At 38.2% G+C, this 18,160-nt stretch overlaps 2 protein-coding genes across 2 annotated transcripts; both read left to right on the forward strand.

Annotated features, from left to right (window-relative positions):
• The first annotated feature begins 6,560 nt into the window (after window positions 1-6,560).
• On the forward strand, window positions 6,561-12,030 carry LOC122660947. Its single transcript, XM_043856210.1, has 4 exons — window positions 6,561-6,844; window positions 6,945-7,140; window positions 7,295-7,381; window positions 11,815-12,030. The coding sequence occupies exons 1-4, from the start codon at window positions 6,627-6,629 to the stop codon at window positions 11,965-11,967; spliced, it is 654 nt and encodes a 217-aa protein (XP_043712145.1). The 5' UTR covers window positions 6,561-6,626; the 3' UTR covers window positions 11,968-12,030.
• Window positions 12,031-14,060: 2,030 nt separating this feature from the next.
• On the forward strand, window positions 14,061-17,711 carry LOC122662800. Its single transcript, XM_043858515.1, has 11 exons — window positions 14,061-14,202; window positions 14,761-14,825; window positions 14,907-14,968; window positions 15,086-16,087; window positions 16,208-16,283; window positions 16,370-16,474; window positions 16,549-16,680; window positions 16,775-16,834; window positions 16,916-16,999; window positions 17,114-17,211; window positions 17,325-17,711. Exons 1-11 carry the CDS (start codon window positions 14,061-14,063, stop codon window positions 17,593-17,595), a joined length of 2,097 nt encoding a protein of 698 aa, XP_043714450.1. The 3' UTR covers window positions 17,596-17,711.
• The last annotated feature ends 449 nt before the right edge of the window (window positions 17,712-18,160 follow it).

Below are 18,160 nucleotides of genomic sequence, written 5' to 3' on the forward strand. Positions count from 1 at the left end.
TGATGGATTTTGGGGAAGATGAGATTTGGGGAAGATGAGGGTATTTTGGTAATTATACCATAGTAAGGGCATTTTAGTAATTAGGTTGAGTTAGGTTTTTAAGAACAAATAAGTGAGGGCAATTAGGTCTTTTCATTTATAAAAATAAAACAAAAGGTAAAATGGTCATTTTCAATAGTTTTAGTAAATCAAAAAAAAAAAAAAAAACAACAAATAAGTTAAATTAAATATTTTTTTTTAGATTTAAGAAAATAAAGCAAAAGGTAAAAATGGTCAAAAATTTTTCTAAGGTAGTTTTAGTTCAACTGAAATTTGAAAGATGAGGGGTATGATTAAGGTGTACTTTATCCTTTTTTTTTTATGTGGATGAAAATCCAAAAACCAGTTGCTCTCGCATCAAAAAACAAGAAAGAGAAACGTTTGACTTTGGTGTGTAATAATGAATTTAGATTCTCTTCAATGACATTTAACCACTAGAGTCGATCCACACCCCATGGATGGTGGGAGATCGACTCTAATAGTTAAATGTCATTGAAGAGGATCCGAACTTGCATGCGAGTTACCAAGAAATAAAGTGTAGCATTTGTAACTCAATTTGGATTCTCTGTTGCTGTATGTACGTGCGGCCGATGTGCAGCCTCACACAGGTAGAGACGAAATGACCACCCTACCCATTGCCCGAGCACCCTACCCGGGTGGGGTAGGGCGATCCTTTCGCCCACGCTTGTGTGAAGCTGCACACCAGCAGCACGGGCAGGCAACAGTAGAGGATCACGATCCATCGTAACTTTAGGGATTGACCAATGACAAAATGGACAAAATGCTGATTTTACATTTAAGTATAGCACGACTCAAATTTATTATTGTTGTAGTGAAAACAAAAATGTGAAGATCTAGGAAACCATTCTCGTGTGGGAGGGGTGGGTTTTCGTACGAGATTATTAGAGGAAGGTTTTCATGCACAGTCACATGAGGGGGGTGGGTTTTCGTTCGAGAACCATTCTCGTATGGGCCTGAGCCGCACGGATGGAATCAAAAAATGGGACCCACCTATCTCGGATTCCATCTCTTAGGCTGCGTTTGGTAACGGTCTGAACAAAGAACGCCCATTCTTGAATAGAAAGCGTTTTTTGCGTTCTTGGTGTAGAACGGTGTTCGAGACCGAAAATGATCGTTTGGTAACGTTCTCAAGAATGTTGAACGAAAATGGTGTTTGGTAAAACCTGTTCTTCCAAATTTGATGTTAATTACGTAATGTCATTTCCTTCTAAATTATACCAAAAAATACTTGTAAAAACCTTTTCTCTCTTACCAACCTTAGCATAAAATTAAAATATTTCATTAACATAACCAAAACACTTATAAAAATATGTCAAATTTCAAAAATACCATTAATATTGGGTTCTTGTGTGGATTAGTGCCATACCGACTATACTATGAGCAGTTGAATAAAAAGGGTCTTGGTGGATTGAACCACCATCCCCTTGGAACATGCTCATATTCCAAATGCTCTACCAATTTGAGCTAAAGACCCATTAAGTAAAGATCCAAAACAGAAATACAACAAAAAAAAGTCACAATAGCATGAATCTTCACAAGAGAAATGAAATGAGCAAATGTCTAAAACAAAAATACAGCAAGAGAGTCACAATGAAATGAATCTTTGCATGAGAAAGATAACAAGCAAAATTTCCAAATAGGAATTCAGCAGGTGAGTTATGATCTCATCAAAATGGGAAATAAATAGAGTCAACATAAATGCATCTAACTTGAAAAAAAAAGGAAAATGAAAATTAGGAGGGAAGTTATGAATACATCCATTCACAAGAAGGAAAAGAGATCTCATCTTCCATATCTTCCCCAAAGCTGTGCAGGTTTGAAGGCAGCAATTGTTCAAAGGGAAAGACCCTTGATTGATCTCGTTATCATATATAGTTAGGGTAGAGAGACTAGAAAGGGAGAAAATAAAAAGACCAAAGCATAACTAGAAAGGGAGAAGGAAAAGAGATGAAACTCGATTCCCATCTTCCCTTTGAAAGTTTACCTGGGACTTCGAGTTCGGACACTCCACATAGAGTGAGTACACCTTTCACAACATCACGAGTCTAATGGATTTCTTCCTCGTCATTTCCCTCCTCTTCGTGCTATTATTGCAACAACAATGTGAAACATAACTTGGAAGGGACTCAACAGCCCACATCGCGACCTTATGAAGCCCCATTTGGCAGCCAATAAATGGGTATTGGGGATTGCTTCGTACCACTACAGCCGATCCTCTAGAAATGGAAAAAAGAATCGTCTTAAAAAAACAGGGCATAGCTTTGTTTGTGTCAATGACAGTCTTAAGGGAGCTGAAATTTTGGTTGGGAGGGAGATCCAATGTTCTCTTCCGTATGGCTATGCAAGTTTGCATTTTCCTTCCTAATCTAGCACTTTGAAATTTCATATTCAAAACCCATAGAGGTGTCATTTAGAAAGTCCTGTGACTTCCTAATCTAGCTTGAAATTTCATATGTAGGTTTGCAAATTCTAGATCACCACTCGGCAAGCATTTTACTATTTAGATCCACATTGAAGAGCATCATCGATCCAGAAACTTTTTACCATTCGGAATCATCAATTGAATAAGACACAGAAGGAAATGATTAATTGCCCTCTTGGCTTGTGCTAGGGGGCTTTGCAACCACAAAACCCTATTTACACAAGTACCAGAAGCCCTCAAAACTTAAGCAAAATAGTGGGGAGAATGGGAGACATGAACATCCAATGATTACCAAGCTTATAATGTGGACTTGAATCACTTTACTATTTTGTTTAAAAGAGGAAAGTTCCTATATAATTTTCATGTATATAAATGCGAATCCATATTTGTTTTTTTCTCCGTAAACAATCTTTTCATTTACGAAATCAAATCCAAAAAGAGAGAAACATTTTGTCAAGTGTGTAGCGAGGCTTGGTGGTACTGTTCAATAGAATGATACTATCCGAGATCAACAAAATATAGAATAAACGAGTACCGATAAGACTTGCTAAAAATTACTCGGTTTTACAGGACACTTTCCAAGACATACTAACAAAACTTGCATTTAGTGTGTTTTACAATTTACCCCCAATTTGGAGTGCTAAGAACTTTAGCTTATCTCGGTCCATTTGTCGTTGCTTGTACTTTACATGGAGTCTCGCTTCCCATAGCAGATTTTCACCGTCCTATTTAGTAGTGTTAGGAGATATTCCTGCAAAATGAATTTCACCCATCCTATTCAGGAAGAAACTGGGATATTCCGTATGACTTTTAATTTTTCAACATATCCAAAACCCAATTGAGTTATCTTTCTCCATTACACATCCACCTACAAAGAATCACAACCCATCTAGGACGTACAAGAACATGAGCAGCACTCCTACGATGCACGTCGTTCTTTATCCCATCGCATAAATTTAGGAGAATAGAGGCATGCTTTGTCGATTTTTTTAATAAAAATGTAAATATGTAAAAAAAAATTTGAAAAAAAAAACCTTATAGTTCAGTCGGTAAGGGAGCATGTCTAATCGACATGCGTCTTGAGTTCAACTCCCCCTACCCCTTTGGAGCCAGCCTCATAGTTTTTATATTTCTCATAGGATCCAATGCTGATCTGGTGCACGTGTTAGGATGTATGCTGATGTCCCTATGACTAGTCAGGCCAAAAGTTGAAACCCTCGTTAGCAAACTTACAGCCCTACCCCCATGAAAAAGCATAAATCCCATCCCTATAGATACTTTATCGCTCTCCTATTAGCTACCACCCTAGTGTAGGGCCACACTGTCAGACAGATTGGTTAGAGTCAGGTATTAGATGTCATCAAATTCTTTGAATAAGACTAAGGTTGCAACATGATCGGGTTGGTCCGGGCTTTTTAAAACTCCAGCTCAACCTTGAGTCCCCTTACAGGCTCAACCAGGCCTTGATTTAGAGCTTGAAAAATCTAAGCTTGACCTGCCCTCAGGGTCGGGCTAGGCTAACCCTGATTGGCCTTGACAAGAATCTTAGAGAAACATCAATAACGATAATTTAAGGAAACCAAAATCTTAAAGTAATAACAGACTTACATAGTTCCAGGACTAAAAACATGTAATAATCACCATGTTGAATCTCTACTAGTATGGATTATGATGTATTGTTCTAATCATATAAAGATTCTTTATTTTAATCGTAGGACAAAGGATTAGGCAATGAGAGTGTCATTGTTGTCCAAGTATTAACATGACCATAATATGAACATTAATCTAGCATTTTTTGCATCAACTAATTTGAAGAAAGCAACACAAGTAGTTAAAATTTATGCTTGACACATAAGATTATACTCGTGAGAGTACATTCTGCAAAATCTGGTTAACCTCTATGAGAGAAATCTTTTCTAGATTTTCACATCCTTATACATAAATAGGAGGATGGAAGCAATTGCACAAATCTTACTTGATTGTTCAAATACATATTCAACTGTTGTATTTTTAGGGTAAATTACATGTCAGCTCCTGATTTTCAAATGAAACTCAGATCACTCCTTGATTTTTGAAAAAACTCAAATCACCACTTCTACAGTAATAGTGTTAGTCTGCTGTTGGTTATTGGTGTGGAAGGACTATTTTACCTTTATACTAAAACATTAGAAGTAAATTTACAATACTACCCTTCCTTCATCTTCAACATTGATCAAGGGTAGTTTAGAGATTTAAATTTATGGGTTAATTTCACAAGCCCCCTGTAAATATACAATATATATCACAGCCATACCAAACTTTTGAAAAATATCATAGACTACCCTTACTTTATGTTTTCATTTCAACTTAGTCCACTCCGTTAAGTCTGTGCAGTTAAGTTGTTGTTAATTCTTTTATAATGACAAGATTACCCTTACCACAGGTCAACTTCCCACAGTACCCTTTAAAGTATTAAACAATGGGTTTTCTTGTCAAACCAACATGAACCGATTCGACCAGATCAAAAGGACCGAACCGGTTTTGAATCCCAAGACAAAACCCTAACTCATCCGTCGTCTTCTTCCTCTCAGATGAATGGGTTTTCTTCGAGAATTACTAATTCCTTCTTCCGTCTCTTTTGCCCACCACCCCTGTACTCCACTCCCCTAATTAATTAATTTTTTTTTTTTTAAACTTTCAGTCGGTTTATTGAACTTTGAATCTTAACCTTACTGTTCCGGGTGAGGATGTTTCGTATATATAGATTTGGTGCTTTGCTTTGGTTGGCGGAGATCCCTTCTGCTGTGGTAGATTGGAGATGAGTGCAATGCGAGGTGGCTCGACTCTATTGTTGCTATGAAGAGCTGCATCTTAATGTTGTATCGGGTGAAGTGTCACTGAATTTTCTGTAAGGACATTCCTGAAAGAAATACAATGTATGGGAGAGCTGGACTTGATAGATTCAAGAAAGCTCAAATGGTAGAGCCATTCTCTGTGACCCTTAATTCAGCTCCTAAAGCATCTGGGGAACCCATTTCTAAGGCATCTACCCACAACTCTGCTCCATCCACAGACGCAATTGCAGCAGCAACACCATGTTTCTCAAAAACTATCTCGAATGGGATAGTTGTGGCTTTCTTCGCCACCTCATGTGCCTTGCTCGTGAAATTCTTGATCCAATTGTTGCAGAGGAGTGAAGATTAAGAGGAAGAAGAGTTCAGGACTTCCAAACAGCAAAATAAGTTTGAAACTTTAGGGTTTCAAATCCTTCGTTCAATGACTCAGTTTTAGAAAACCAAAACAGCGTGGGTGGTTGGAGTTTGGAGTACGACTAACCTTAATAAGGCACCTCAAACGTCACTTTTCAAAGTTAGGATACTTCGGCTCAAATGTTATTTTTTCAAACTTAAAGCACCTTAGATGTAATTTATTCATTTTTTTATTTGTATAACTAAGGGGGTAAAATGAACATTTTAACTTTGAGCGCTAATTGTGCTTAATGTCAGAGGGAAGGTTGATATTTTAATAAGTTTTGATATGTTTGTGATATATTGTATACTTATAGGAGGTGTCCGTGAAATTAACCCTAAATTTATTTAACTGATTGACATCATCATTTAACACCATAAAACTAATGGTAGAGACTAATTTGTCATATTGGGGTCTAAACTAAGGGATGATTTAAGTTTTTTCAAAAATTAAGGGTGATATGAATTTTGTTTGAAAATCAGGAGGTGATATGTAATTTATCCTATTTTCAATTATTGATGATCTCATCAAGTCCATTTATCACTTCTATCAAAAATCACACAAGAAGAAGAGGAAGAGAGTAGAACCGGGCTCAACCCTGACCCAGCTTAGCTCGGCCCTAACTTAGGGCCAGAAATTTTTTGTCCTGACTCCACCCCAAAATAAGACGATTCAAGCAATCCAAATCGATTCCTTGGATTCCGATTCCAATGCTTCAAAGTTCAAACCATACCATGGCGGAAGATGCTCAAGTGGTAAGTGGTAACTGCTAACTGCTCTGCTGCGGAGCTGCACCGCTCAACTGCTAGAGGCCGAAACTAAGACTGCATATCGTAATAACGGAAAGCGGACAAAAGGAAAAGTGAGTGAAAGCAGAAAACCAAAAACCTCAAATTAGTTCTAACTTCTAACAGTCATGGATTTTGCGTGCTCTGATATAAGCGTATGGAAGGACGCGCTGTCGTGTTACCAGAGCCGCTTGGAATCACTCAACAAACCAGGTCTCCCTGAACTAGACGATTTCTATCGGAACCAGCTTCCCTTGCTGTTACGCGAAAGAAACCCTAAGCCTTACATCGCCAAACCAGAACTGTCCAAGCTCATGCAATGGAAGCTTACCAGAGGGAAATGGAGGTATTTTAGTTTTACCAATATTCTAGCTTCATCTTTGGAGCTACTACATTTCATCAATTCTCGTTACCTACCCGCTCTTAGTAAGTTTTCTGAATCGTAGGCCGCGACTTTTGGATTTCGTTTCATCTTTGGACGAAACCCTAGTGAAATCTGCTTCTCAAAAGGCCTTTGAATCTCTTCCTGATATTTCGAAAGCTATTTCCGAGCTCACTGTTCTGAAAGGAGTGGGCCCAGCTACTGCCTCTGCCGTTCTGGCTGCTTACGCACCCGATGCAGCGCCCTTCATGTCCGATGAGGTGAAATTGGTTTTGCGTTTTTGTAGAACCTGTGTCCCTCTTCATTTGCTGCTAAAATATTTCATTACATTTTTTTTAATTAAGTTGCCATGGATTGATTTCGTTCCATCCTCGTTATTACTGGATTTGAATTTTGATGTGTAATATATGTTAGGCTATGCTGGCGGCTCTGGGTAACTCGAAGGATTATACGTTGAAACAGTATGTCTTGCTTACTGAGAAATTACAAGCCAAAGCAAAGGTTGGTGAGGTTCCCGTAATTTAATTTTCCATTTACCAACTCTGTAATCAAACTTCCCTTCACTATTCTGTTTTACTGGATGTTCTGAAATCTGGCTTTTTGTTTATGCAAATTGCAACTATTCAAGGAGTCAGAAGATAAAGGCTCTGGCAGAGTGGCTGTTCAAATGGAGAAAGGAGTATATATTTTGGGAAAAGAATCCCAAAAACCCACAAAGAAATATTTCTAACTAAAAATACCCATTGTTTAATTACCGTATCTATTAGACCCTCCAAAAATAAAAACCTGGCCCATTCCCACTTTTTGCATTATTTTAGTTGTTGAAGCATATAAAATGATCAAAACACCAGAATAATAACTCTTAAATGATTTTCATTGTCATTTTAGAGTTACTTTTGTCCTTTTAGAAATTTCAACAACCATCTAGGTCTACTCACTCAGACCGTGATGCATTTAAATTTGTAAGCCTCTAGTCTGTGGCCATAATATTTAGCTTGCAAGTGTTCTAGCGTATTATGGGGTTCGAAACCCTGATTTCCAGTGCAAAAATTGGCAGTTAAAAAATTATAACTGAATTTAGCAAAATCAAAATACCATAATTAAAATTATCCTTCATAGATGAGAATACTACATACATGATTCTTCTTTCTAATCATAAGCCTCCTTTATGAGAGGAAAATCGGTTCTGGTATATTAGTTAGGAACTCAAAGGGGACTGGATCCAGTTAACCGATGAATGCCAAAGTAAACTATCAACTCTAAGGTCTTTAAAAATTCACATTTCCTCTCCCATATTGCCTTTCCCTGCAAGGAAGTCTGATCCTTGGCCCAAGAAACCATTCAATTTTGGATGTTGTGATGTTTAACGAGTGAGTAGTGGCGATCGGGTTTTGGCGATTGTCAGAAGTCATCCTCTAACTGTATATTCAAACGTAATAACGTACACATATGTGATGATCTGCTGTCCAGCTGGAAGACTGCCAATCAAGCACCATTATTACTCTTGACAGGGCTGAAGTGAGGATTTCTCATGGTGAGGTTGTATTGCTAGCTCAAATAGAGGTTTCTTTAGGATACGATCTGGTTGCTTTAGTTACTCCAAATATGTGTTGGGGTTGTTATTTGGGGCTCAAATTCAATGATGCTTTGGTAAGCTTTGGTTTCAAGTAAATATGGCTAGGGGGTTGCTTGTATTATAATATGTTGTCAATGCTTAGAGTAGTCCTAGTTGTGTACTTTGGTTTACCTTAGGAACAAATTGCTCTAGTTTCTTCCGAAAACAAAGTGTATGCAGATTAGGGCCCAGATACTTTTGTATATCAGTGTTGGATTTGCTCATATGGTTGCCTTCAATGGTGCTGTGAGAGTGTGATCCTTGACAAGCTAGCCTGATCATCCCCAATACATCTCTCATTTATGGCCAAAGGTCAATGGTACTCTTCCGAAACCTCTGTTGAACTAAATGTCCTGGATCAGTTAGTTCAGGCACCAATGGGGGCATACACAATAGAGGAAAACTGAACCAGATGCAGTTTTTCAGCGCTTCTCAACTTTTGAATTTAATCAGTTCTTATTCAATTTTGTTGTTGCTGGTGTGACAGTGCTGGCTAGTTGAGAATGGAGGATGAAGTAGGGACAACAAATTTTTAACACTGAACACTTCCAATATCACCATTGATGAAGATAAGTCACCTAAAGGGATTTTTATTGGAAATAAGCTTTGAGTTGGGTTATGTATGTGTTGGGCCTTTGATCCCATTTGTTTTCATTGTAATGGGCCTAAAATATGGGTAGAAATTAGTCATACGGGATTAGGCTTAGTTAGTTCATTCTTTTTAATTTTAAGATGTTTTATAGGCTTTGAATTCCCTCACCTTGTGTGAGAAGGATTCTTTTTATTCGTTTGCTTCTTATTATTGTTGCTTAGCAATAGAATTTGCTTTTTCTAGTTAGATTATGATTCTGAATTTAGTTATATAAAACTTGTAAGAGGCATTCGCTCAGAGACGATTTATGATGAATAAAGTTAGAAGTTTTCTTCATGAGTCTTGTATGATTCAGTCATGGTGAGAAGATTGGACAGGGAGATTCTGATCCTGTTGGTGAGAAGCCTTGGACAGTGGGATTCTGATCCAGTTGGTGGAAAGCCATTATTATCCTTCTTCTCCTTATACTCTGTTTTTACTGCTATTAAGGTACTGTTTTCTATTCTCTTGATCTTCTTTTGAAGGTTGTTGATTCAATAGAGGCTTTCCTACTCTCACTAGGACTGCTAGAATCCGAGCTTTCTACAGGTCTGATTCAAGATCTGACTTAAACAATCTTATATGGTCAGTATTCTACTCATTAATCTGTTGTCAAGTTTTTATCTGTCGTGTGGATACTCCTAGTGGGATTTGGTTCGTGTTACTTTGAAGACTATTTAATCTTCTTATGTTTAATGATGTGTTTCAACTAAAATCATTATCATAGATCAAGTTTCTGTTGAGTTTCATAAATCTGTGATGTGATCATTTATCTGATTCTTAGTTTGACTGAATTTGACCCGTCCTAGTGTCAGTAGGAGTTGTCCACTTCAGCAGATCTGACCATTGGATCTGGCTGGGTTTTTCAGCAACTGTTATACCCCTATAAAGGATCATTCGACCAACTTTATAAGCTGATCTGATTTTCTGATCTTGTTTAATTTGAGATCTCCTATTTGCTGGATTGAATTTCAGATTTGATTAAATCCTCTGTTACTTTTAACCGACCGATGGATCATTACCATCTTTTGAAGGAAGACATCTCTAATAATTATCTGTGATTGATTGTCTGAGTTTCACCTTCATCTGAGAAGGTTGACTTTTCTAGTTTGGGTGGCTTGAGATCCTGTCAAGGGGTGTTTAGCTTGAAATTAGGGTTCATCCTACCTACCCCCCACCAACCATGTTGAGGAGGAAGGGCACAGTTCTATACTTGACATGGAAGGGAAATGATAAGAAGTTTCATTGGCCTTAGTTGAAATGGGGCACAGTGGAGGCATCTGATGCTTTTCTTTCTACTGCTTTATCTGTACATATCATCTTATTTTATATCTACAAGTAGTGGTTTATGTAATCAAATATAGAAACAATAACATTGATGGCTAAGTGACATAATTGCTAATGTAATTCTACAACAGCAACAACTCAGCCTTATCCCAACTAAATGGGGTTGGATACATAGATCTGTACCCTCCAATCAGCTCTGTTCGAGGTCATACTTGATATAAGGCCTAAGCTATGCATGTCTTTCCTTACCATTTCTCCTAGAGTCATTTTAGGTCTGCCCCTGGCTTTTTTAGCTCATTCTCTTTGAATCAAATCACTATTTTGTACTGGAGCATCCAAAGGTCTCCGTTGAACATGGCCATGCCATCTCACACGACTTTCTCGTAGCTTATCATGTATCGGAGCTACTCCCAAATCAATTCTAATATGATCATCCTTATTTTATCTTTCCTAGTTTTGCGTCCTTCTCAACATCCTCATCTCAGCTACACTAAGTGTAACTGTCCAATATTCCGCACCATACGTCATAGCCAGTCTTATGACTGTCCTATAAAATTTTCCTTCAAGTTTTAGAGGAATATGTTGATCACAACACACTCTTGCTGCACCTCTCCACTTCATCCATCCTATTTTAATTCTCTATGAAACATCATCCGTTATATCACCTTTATTTATGATTGATCACACAACAACTCCGCTAGTGTTTGCTACCGGTCCCAAGCCCAGATGAAGGAGGAGGGTTGGTGCATCAGGTTGGCAGCCAACACCGCAAAAAAACGCTAGCCAAACCCTTTTTACATGGAATCGCTAATGTAATTCTAGTAGTGCTAACCAAACATTCAGTTAATCAATGAAGCCTTTCATGAACCATCTGGGATTGTTTCAGTCTAGTAGAAGTAAATTGAGACTAGGGAAGGTTACAAAGAAATTAATAAACTTTTGGATTTGAGGTGGTAAGTCAGGTTGAAGTTGATCAGCCAATCGCAAGGCCCATGGTAGCCTACTGTTGTGTCCCAGTCTGCTTCCATCCCTTTTTTCTTATGTATTTGCCCATAGCCAATCTTAATGGAGTTGTCTAACATTTGACTAACATGACCATCTTCTGTGGATTGAAAAGCTGAAACGTTGTCAGCTCTGTATGATTTTAACCTTTTTTTTTTTTTCTTGCATCTGTATTTCTCGGAGTTTTATGAAATGATCTCATTTCTCATACTTCAGCATGAGTTTCTCTTTGTGACCATCCATTAGGAAGTGTAGACTTACAACGTCTGTTCTTATGCTTGTCTCTTTCTGTATGCAGTTATTTACCTTTATGTAGAAAATGATACTGCTAGTAAATCTCTGAAGGTAATCTGTAGAGCCCACTGGGTCTATTGATGCTTTTTGTAATGGTCTTTGCAGGAACTGAGTTTGGAAGGGGACACCTTCACTGCATCTGATGTTGAAAGATCTCTCTGGAGCTCTGCTATTGGTGCCAAGTTGCTAGCGTCACCTTCAGACTCAGATGCAAAGGTTAATTCAAAAAGAAATTTCAAGAGAAAGAGAAAGCCATGAAGGCATGAAGCTGGTGCTTGTTTAGTCGGTCAAAACATTGAAACTAACCCTTTTGGTGAAAGTGTTTTTATCGAATAGTTTCTCACTATAAGTTATGAATGTAAGATTTGATTGTGGTTCAAACCCGAAAATAAATCGATTTAAACCGATATTAAAAACTGAAATAAACCAAAACCACACCGGATCGAAACCAAAATCAACAAAAAACCAAAGTTTCTTAACAGTTTGGTTTTGGTCTCACTCATTCCGAGACTGAAATCGATTCAGCTCAGACGAAATCGAGCTGAACCAACCATTTGATACCCCTAGTATTATTCATATATGGGGTCCATTTGGGGTTTACATGATTAGAATAGGAGAGACAATGTCAGTGTGGGCTCTATGTTTATTGTGTGAGAAGGGTATAAAGGAATCTGTCCAAGCGCAGCGTAGCAATCTCTAGTAGAGCCCTTCACAAGCAAGATGATCAATTGCTTGATTTCCTTCTCCAACTTTAGATCATTTTGATAGAAATTATTTAAAATAAAAAACTATCTCCAAATACAAAAAGAAATTATATTCATTTAAAGATTGAAAAGGTTTCAAAATATCTCTTTTATACTTCATTGTTTTTGTTTTCAAGAAGGTTTGAACCTTTACATCCCGTTTATTGGAAAGCAAAGTAGTGGAAAATGTTAAGTCTCACATTGTTTGTGGAAGAAAGTAGAGTGGTTGATATTGTAAAATGAGAATTACAAGGGTATCGCTCTTTTGAAGAAAGACTCCCTATACTTTCTTGTTTCTAAAGGGAATGGGGTGGGGTTGTGCCTAGGGGGCATCCAAGGGTTGGCCTGTGCTGCACACATCTCGATGCATGCCTAAGGATGTGTGCAGCACAGCCCAAAGGCTGGATGCTACCTGGAGAGGAGCTCAATAGGGGTGGGGGTGGGATTTATTCACACATGAGTGTGCATTAAGCCGGGCTAGATCGCGACAAGACAATATGAGGCCTTGGTGTGTGAAGTTGCTCTGAAGTCTGAATCAAACATATATCCGGTTTTCCTTTGCTGGCCATTGGCCAGAGTGTGTTCAAAGTCGAGGTCTACGTCCAACACGTTAGCAGTGTTGTTTCGGTGAGTGTTTCATCTATTTTGTGATTGATGATTGAACAATACGCCTACAATCAGGATCTTAGGTAGCAATATGATGATACGGATTACCCGTGATCAATACCGATACGATACAATACTGATATGTATCGTGATATTGGCCAAAATGTGCTCTGTTTTTGAATTTTCGGTCAATTCGATTACTGGATTGATACCAGCTGATGCGTATCTATATCATATGTCATATTGGCCGTTCCGATACGGTGAACTAAAACCATGTCTACAATATGAGTAATTAAGCACCATGAGAAAATTTTGAAACTATCTTATGCGAGCAGTTCCACGGCAAAACTGACTCTATCTATGGTAGGAATAGGATTGAAATAAGCATATACCAATTATTCCAATCCAACGGCAGTTTGTAGCTTCCCATGATTCTGATCCATGCATCTTTGAATATATTACAGTACTCTCTTCTTCTGGTTTTCGAACAGGGTCAACGGTTAAGGCCTTAAGGGCCATATGTACCAATTTTGCCCCTTATTTCGACGATTGGTCGGGAATTCTTCAATTTGGTTAAATTACCTAAACTTGCCCTCAGCCAAGTTGAGTTGAAACGTTTGACTAAGGATATTGTGAGGAAAGTGAATTTAGGAAATCTTACAAACTGTTCACTTTCACCCGAATAACAACAACCCTGTTCGAAGAATATTATGTTTTCTCCAACTTTTCCCCTTGTCTTCTTTAAATTGCATTTTATTCAATTTACTAGTAGGCCCCCTAAAGATTCAATTTTCACAATAAATTGTACTTTATCCGAAGAAACGCCGCTCCAAGTCCAACGGCTACTTACAGAGCTCTCTCTCTGCATTTAAACCTCCTCGGGTATCTAACCCTTGTGAGCAAAACTAAAAGAAGGAAGCAACGCGTCTCTCTCTCTCTCTCTCTCTCTCTCAGCTACCGTGCTTCTTTTCTGGTTCTTGTAGTCCCGTTAGATCGAAAGCAATGGAAAAGCATCGATCAGCACAGTTGAACAAGGATGATGACGAGGAGTTCTATGAGAAGATTGAAGCGCCGAAGTATGTTGATTTTACCGTTCCCCATCCACCTCTTCCAGACGATCGTTCCTGGTTTTGTTTGCGTGTCGGTGAGTTAAACATTTCTGTTTGTCATCTTCTCTGAATCTGATAGTATTTCTGTCATCTGCTCTGGATTTACTCTTTGATGGTAATTACGTTATTTCTAATTTTTCTCTGTTGGTTTTAATTTTCTATCCTTAAAAGTATTCTCTTTCTGTTTCTGGCATAATTGTACTTACTTAAAGCTCAGATCTAATGTATGATTTGCTTAAATCTTTTAGAATTTAAGTTGACTTCTGTTTCTCCTGCTTTTCATTACTCACGACTAAAGATGCGAGTAATTTGTGTTTTCCCTACCTTCTACAATAATTTTTTGAGTTTCATGGGTTTATCTCTCTGATTTCAACTTGCTTTAGTAGCTTAGTGTTGATTTAGCTTGGTAATCTTCTTTATCTATGCAATCCAGAAACTCCTTTGTCTTTAAAATTCTAATACTTTCATATTTTTGTTTGGATTTTACATTATTTCCCCAATTTGTGCAGTGAATTGAGTCTTATTAACAGATTTCACTTTCCAAGTTCAAATTTATGCTTGTGTTTCTAATTAGCCTGTTAATTGTGTTTCAGGATGCGATCAGAAGCATGAAGAAGACATGGATCCTGATGCTCTTTATAGAAGTTTCGTTCTTCGGGTGAGCTATTTCTAGCCGTTACTTCTTTTCATTAACATGGTTGATACATCATTTCAGACATAACCTTCTCAAATTGTACAGGTTATGGCAGCAAGGAGCCCCAACATAAAACTTCAGAAGGCATTGAGTAGAATAGCTCCACAGTAAGTAAAGCCATCAGATTGCAGGGTTTTCATTTTTTTTTTTTCTTTTTGGGTTTCTGTACACTTAAATTGGATTTGCTTTGACATATATTTGTTATCTCTTTTCTTTCTTCACAGTGCAAATATTAAATGCCCCCAATCAGCACCAGCAAAATCTTCAGAGAATAGAATATCAAGATTCACTGCAATCACATTGGCTTCTCAAAAGATGGCTGATACAACGTCAAAAACCCATCCAATATCTAGGCTTAACTCAGCTTCAAATGCAAAGGCTAAGCAATCTTCTGTTGCTGCAAAGGCTATGACGACTCCTAGGAATAAAAAGTGCCTCCCAGGTCCAGATCCTTTGCGTATTGCTCAGAACCCCAAAACAGCTGTTTCATTGACAAAGAATAGAGTGGTCTCGAAGGCCCTGATATTCCACACACCAAAGAAAAATGAAAGGGTGAAAACTTCGTTACATTCGCATAATCCAGTCACAGAATTATGTGAACAGGTGAAGAAGCTTGAGATAACCAGTCAACAAAAGCAGGGACGTTCACGTATTGTATCATCGAGGTACAATGCTAGTAACAAGGTTCCTACTTCCAAAGCACATTTGAGGCCCAGAAAGCTCCAAAGTCAAGCTGAGGTTTCATTAATTTCTCAAGATTCCAAGGATGGCCAGGTTGCAGAATCTTCAAGATGTCTGAAGAGCAAAACCAAAGCCAATTTACCTAAATGTAATCAATCTTTGACCCATGAAGGGATTGATGACGACTCCAGTGATATGGAAATTGATGGAAAATCAAGGGATGGCTCCTTAGAAGTATCTTCTGTATCAGGTAGTTCCGGAAATAATGAAAATGACAAGGCCCTAATAATTGTAAAGGCCTCAGAAAATTTAGTTGCAACTTCTACTCGAGATGAAAATAATCCAATTGGGGAGAATCCAGTAGCAAGTTCAAGCAATGTCACAGCCTTACTTTCAAATTCAGAGGACAGAGGATCGAATTATGAGGGGCGGAAAGATTTAGAAGTTGGTGTTCCCAAACGTCAAACTCCCAATGTAGCAGGAGTTGAGAATTATGCCGTGGGAAGTGATGATAAAGAAAATGCTTTGTTGCCTGATGATAACAGGTATCAGCCCCATACCACTCGTTTCTCCTTTCATATTAGAACTACTTGCAGATCTTCACACAATCTTCACACAAATTACATATTTGTGCTAAGAATGTGTTAATTTCAAACTGATAACAGAGAAATCAACATCAATAATAGCCACTCTAAAACAAAGATCCTGAGCAAGCGTGAAGCTCATGAAAAGTCTAAGAAGGTAATTACTTAGATTTACATATTTATCTACTGTTGTTTATACAAATGTGTAGTTCCCTGATCCAACTGCATTTGATCATGGTGCAGGTCATTCGAGAGCTTGGTAAAAGGGTTACTTGTGCTGCTACTGGTGCCCAAAAGTACAAGAAAACAAAGCTAACAAACCCTAAACCTTTCCGGCTACGGACTGATGTAAGTGAAATATTGCAAGACATATTTCCTTTGTTAGTAACAACAGTCGTTTGATGACATGAAGCTTATATTAGGAAAGGGGCATTCTTAAGGAGGCAAACCTGGATAGAAGGTTGCATTTTCTTGCTCCTTCCAAAGAAAATGCAACAACAGTCCAAAGGTTATCTACTGGAAGGTTGCAGAGAAGACATCTGATGGAGACTCAAGTGAGTATCTTGTCCCATCTAGTCCCCCACCCTCCCTTTTTCCCATAACTGGATAGGTAGAAATCTATATTGATTTTTGGTTTAATGATTTCAGAAAACTGAGAAGTCCCATGAAGCCACCAACCAAACTGAATCAGGAAAAAGAGTTAAAAAGGTTCGAACTCAGAATAATAATCTCTCATTTTTAACGTAGACTGCATTTATTAAGCTGATAAGATGATGGTGTGTTTTGCAGCAACAACTGAAAAATGCACATCTTAAAACATCAAAATGTGCAACAGAGACAAAAGTGATGTCAACCATTCGAAAAAGCCAGAAGGTAACATGATTACTTGTTTCTTCTTTCATGAGGAAACATTTAGAGGTTGATCAATCTGAGACTTGTTCTAAACCTAATCCTTTGACTCTGCCTTTGAAACATGTGACTCCTCAGTGGGAAGAAGGTAAGGAGAGAGCAGGCCAAAAAGCAGAGAGCAGCTCAAAAAAGGCTAAATCACCTTTCTTGCGGCAACAACTTGTCAAGCCTCCAAGGTTTTTAGCTATCATGTTTATGTTATGTCATTGTGGATGGTGAGAGAGTTTGATCTCCACTGAGACTGAACTAAGCACCTCGTTTGTGCTTTTTTCTTTGTTTCTGTTGTCAGGATGGCTTCAGCAAGCAGCAAGGCAACAGTTCCACTAGCATCAACTAGCCAGTTGAGCACAATAAAAGAAACTTCATCAGCAATTTCACAGCGCAGGGAAGTAGTAGAGCCAACTGGCAATGGCAACACAAACACCATCAGTAAAGCAACAGCCATAAGGTCATGTTCAAGAGGTAAAAGACCTGCAACAATTCCAAAGGAACCAAACTTTCAGATTGTCCATATACCAAGGAGTTGCACAAAGAAGCTGTCCCATCCAATTCCGTCATGAATTTATTCCTTTGTTTACTGTATTTTATATTCATGTTGTTCAATTATTTCATTGAAATCTCTTTCTTTTGTTTTACAAAGCAAACAATGTAATTTATATTCACAGGTTTGTGCTTATTTTCATTATGTTTGCTCAAATGAATCATGAGGGGAAGCCACATCTAGTCACCGGTTCAAATATAACACCGGGCTGGTTTGACCTGGCAAGACAATTTTTGCTCAGCAAAGAGAAACATACTAAGAGGTTGGATCTCGGCACAACAGGTTGCTCCATTGTGACCTAGTGGTCGTAGGTTTGAGTTGGGAAGTGGGAGTAAGGCTGTGTACATTATGACCCTCCCCAGACCCGGCAGTGGCTTATGCAAAGTGTACTTTGTGAGCTAGATTGGATAAAGAGTAGTGGAGCACTGAAGCTGCAAACATAAGATATAGAGCATCTGAAATCACTCCACTTCCTTCACTAGAGGTCATTCCTCTGATTTCAACATGGACTGATATGGACAATCACTACCATCCATTAGATAGTTGACCAAGAAAGCTTCTGGGGTGCCTAGAACCACAGAGTT

This window comes from Telopea speciosissima, chromosome 5, assembly GCF_018873765.1.
Source record: "Telopea speciosissima isolate NSW1024214 ecotype Mountain lineage chromosome 5, Tspe_v1, whole genome shotgun sequence".
NCBI classification, from domain to species: Eukaryota; Viridiplantae; Streptophyta; class Magnoliopsida; order Proteales; family Proteaceae; genus Telopea; species Telopea speciosissima.

What these genes read in the sequence shown, in the direction of transcription:
- LOC122660947 (XM_043856210.1), top strand. Translation starts at nt 6,627, where the DNA reads ATGGATTTTGCGTGCTCTGATATAAGCGTATGGAAGGACGCGCTGTCG. An exon ending in CTTACCAGAGGGAAATGGAG is followed by an intron (nt 6,845 to 6,944) that starts GTATTTTAGTTT and finishes TCTGAATCGTAG; the next exon opens with GCCGCGACTTTTGGATTTCG. An exon ending in AATTACAAGCCAAAGCAAAG is followed by an intron (nt 7,382 to 11,814) that starts GTTGGTGAGGTT and finishes TGGTCTTTGCAG; the next exon opens with GAACTGAGTTTGGAAGGGGA.
- LOC122662800 (XM_043858515.1), top strand. Translation starts at nt 14,061, where the DNA reads ATGGAAAAGCATCGATCAGCACAGTTGAACAAGGATGATGACGAGGAG. An exon ending in TTGAGTAGAATAGCTCCACA is followed by an intron (nt 14,969 to 15,085) that starts GTAAGTAAAGCC and finishes CTTTCTTCACAG; the next exon opens with TGCAAATATTAAATGCCCCC. An exon ending in CCATTCGAAAAAGCCAGAAG is followed by an intron (nt 17,000 to 17,113) that starts GTAACATGATTA and finishes GTGACTCCTCAG; the next exon opens with TGGGAAGAAGGTAAGGAGAG.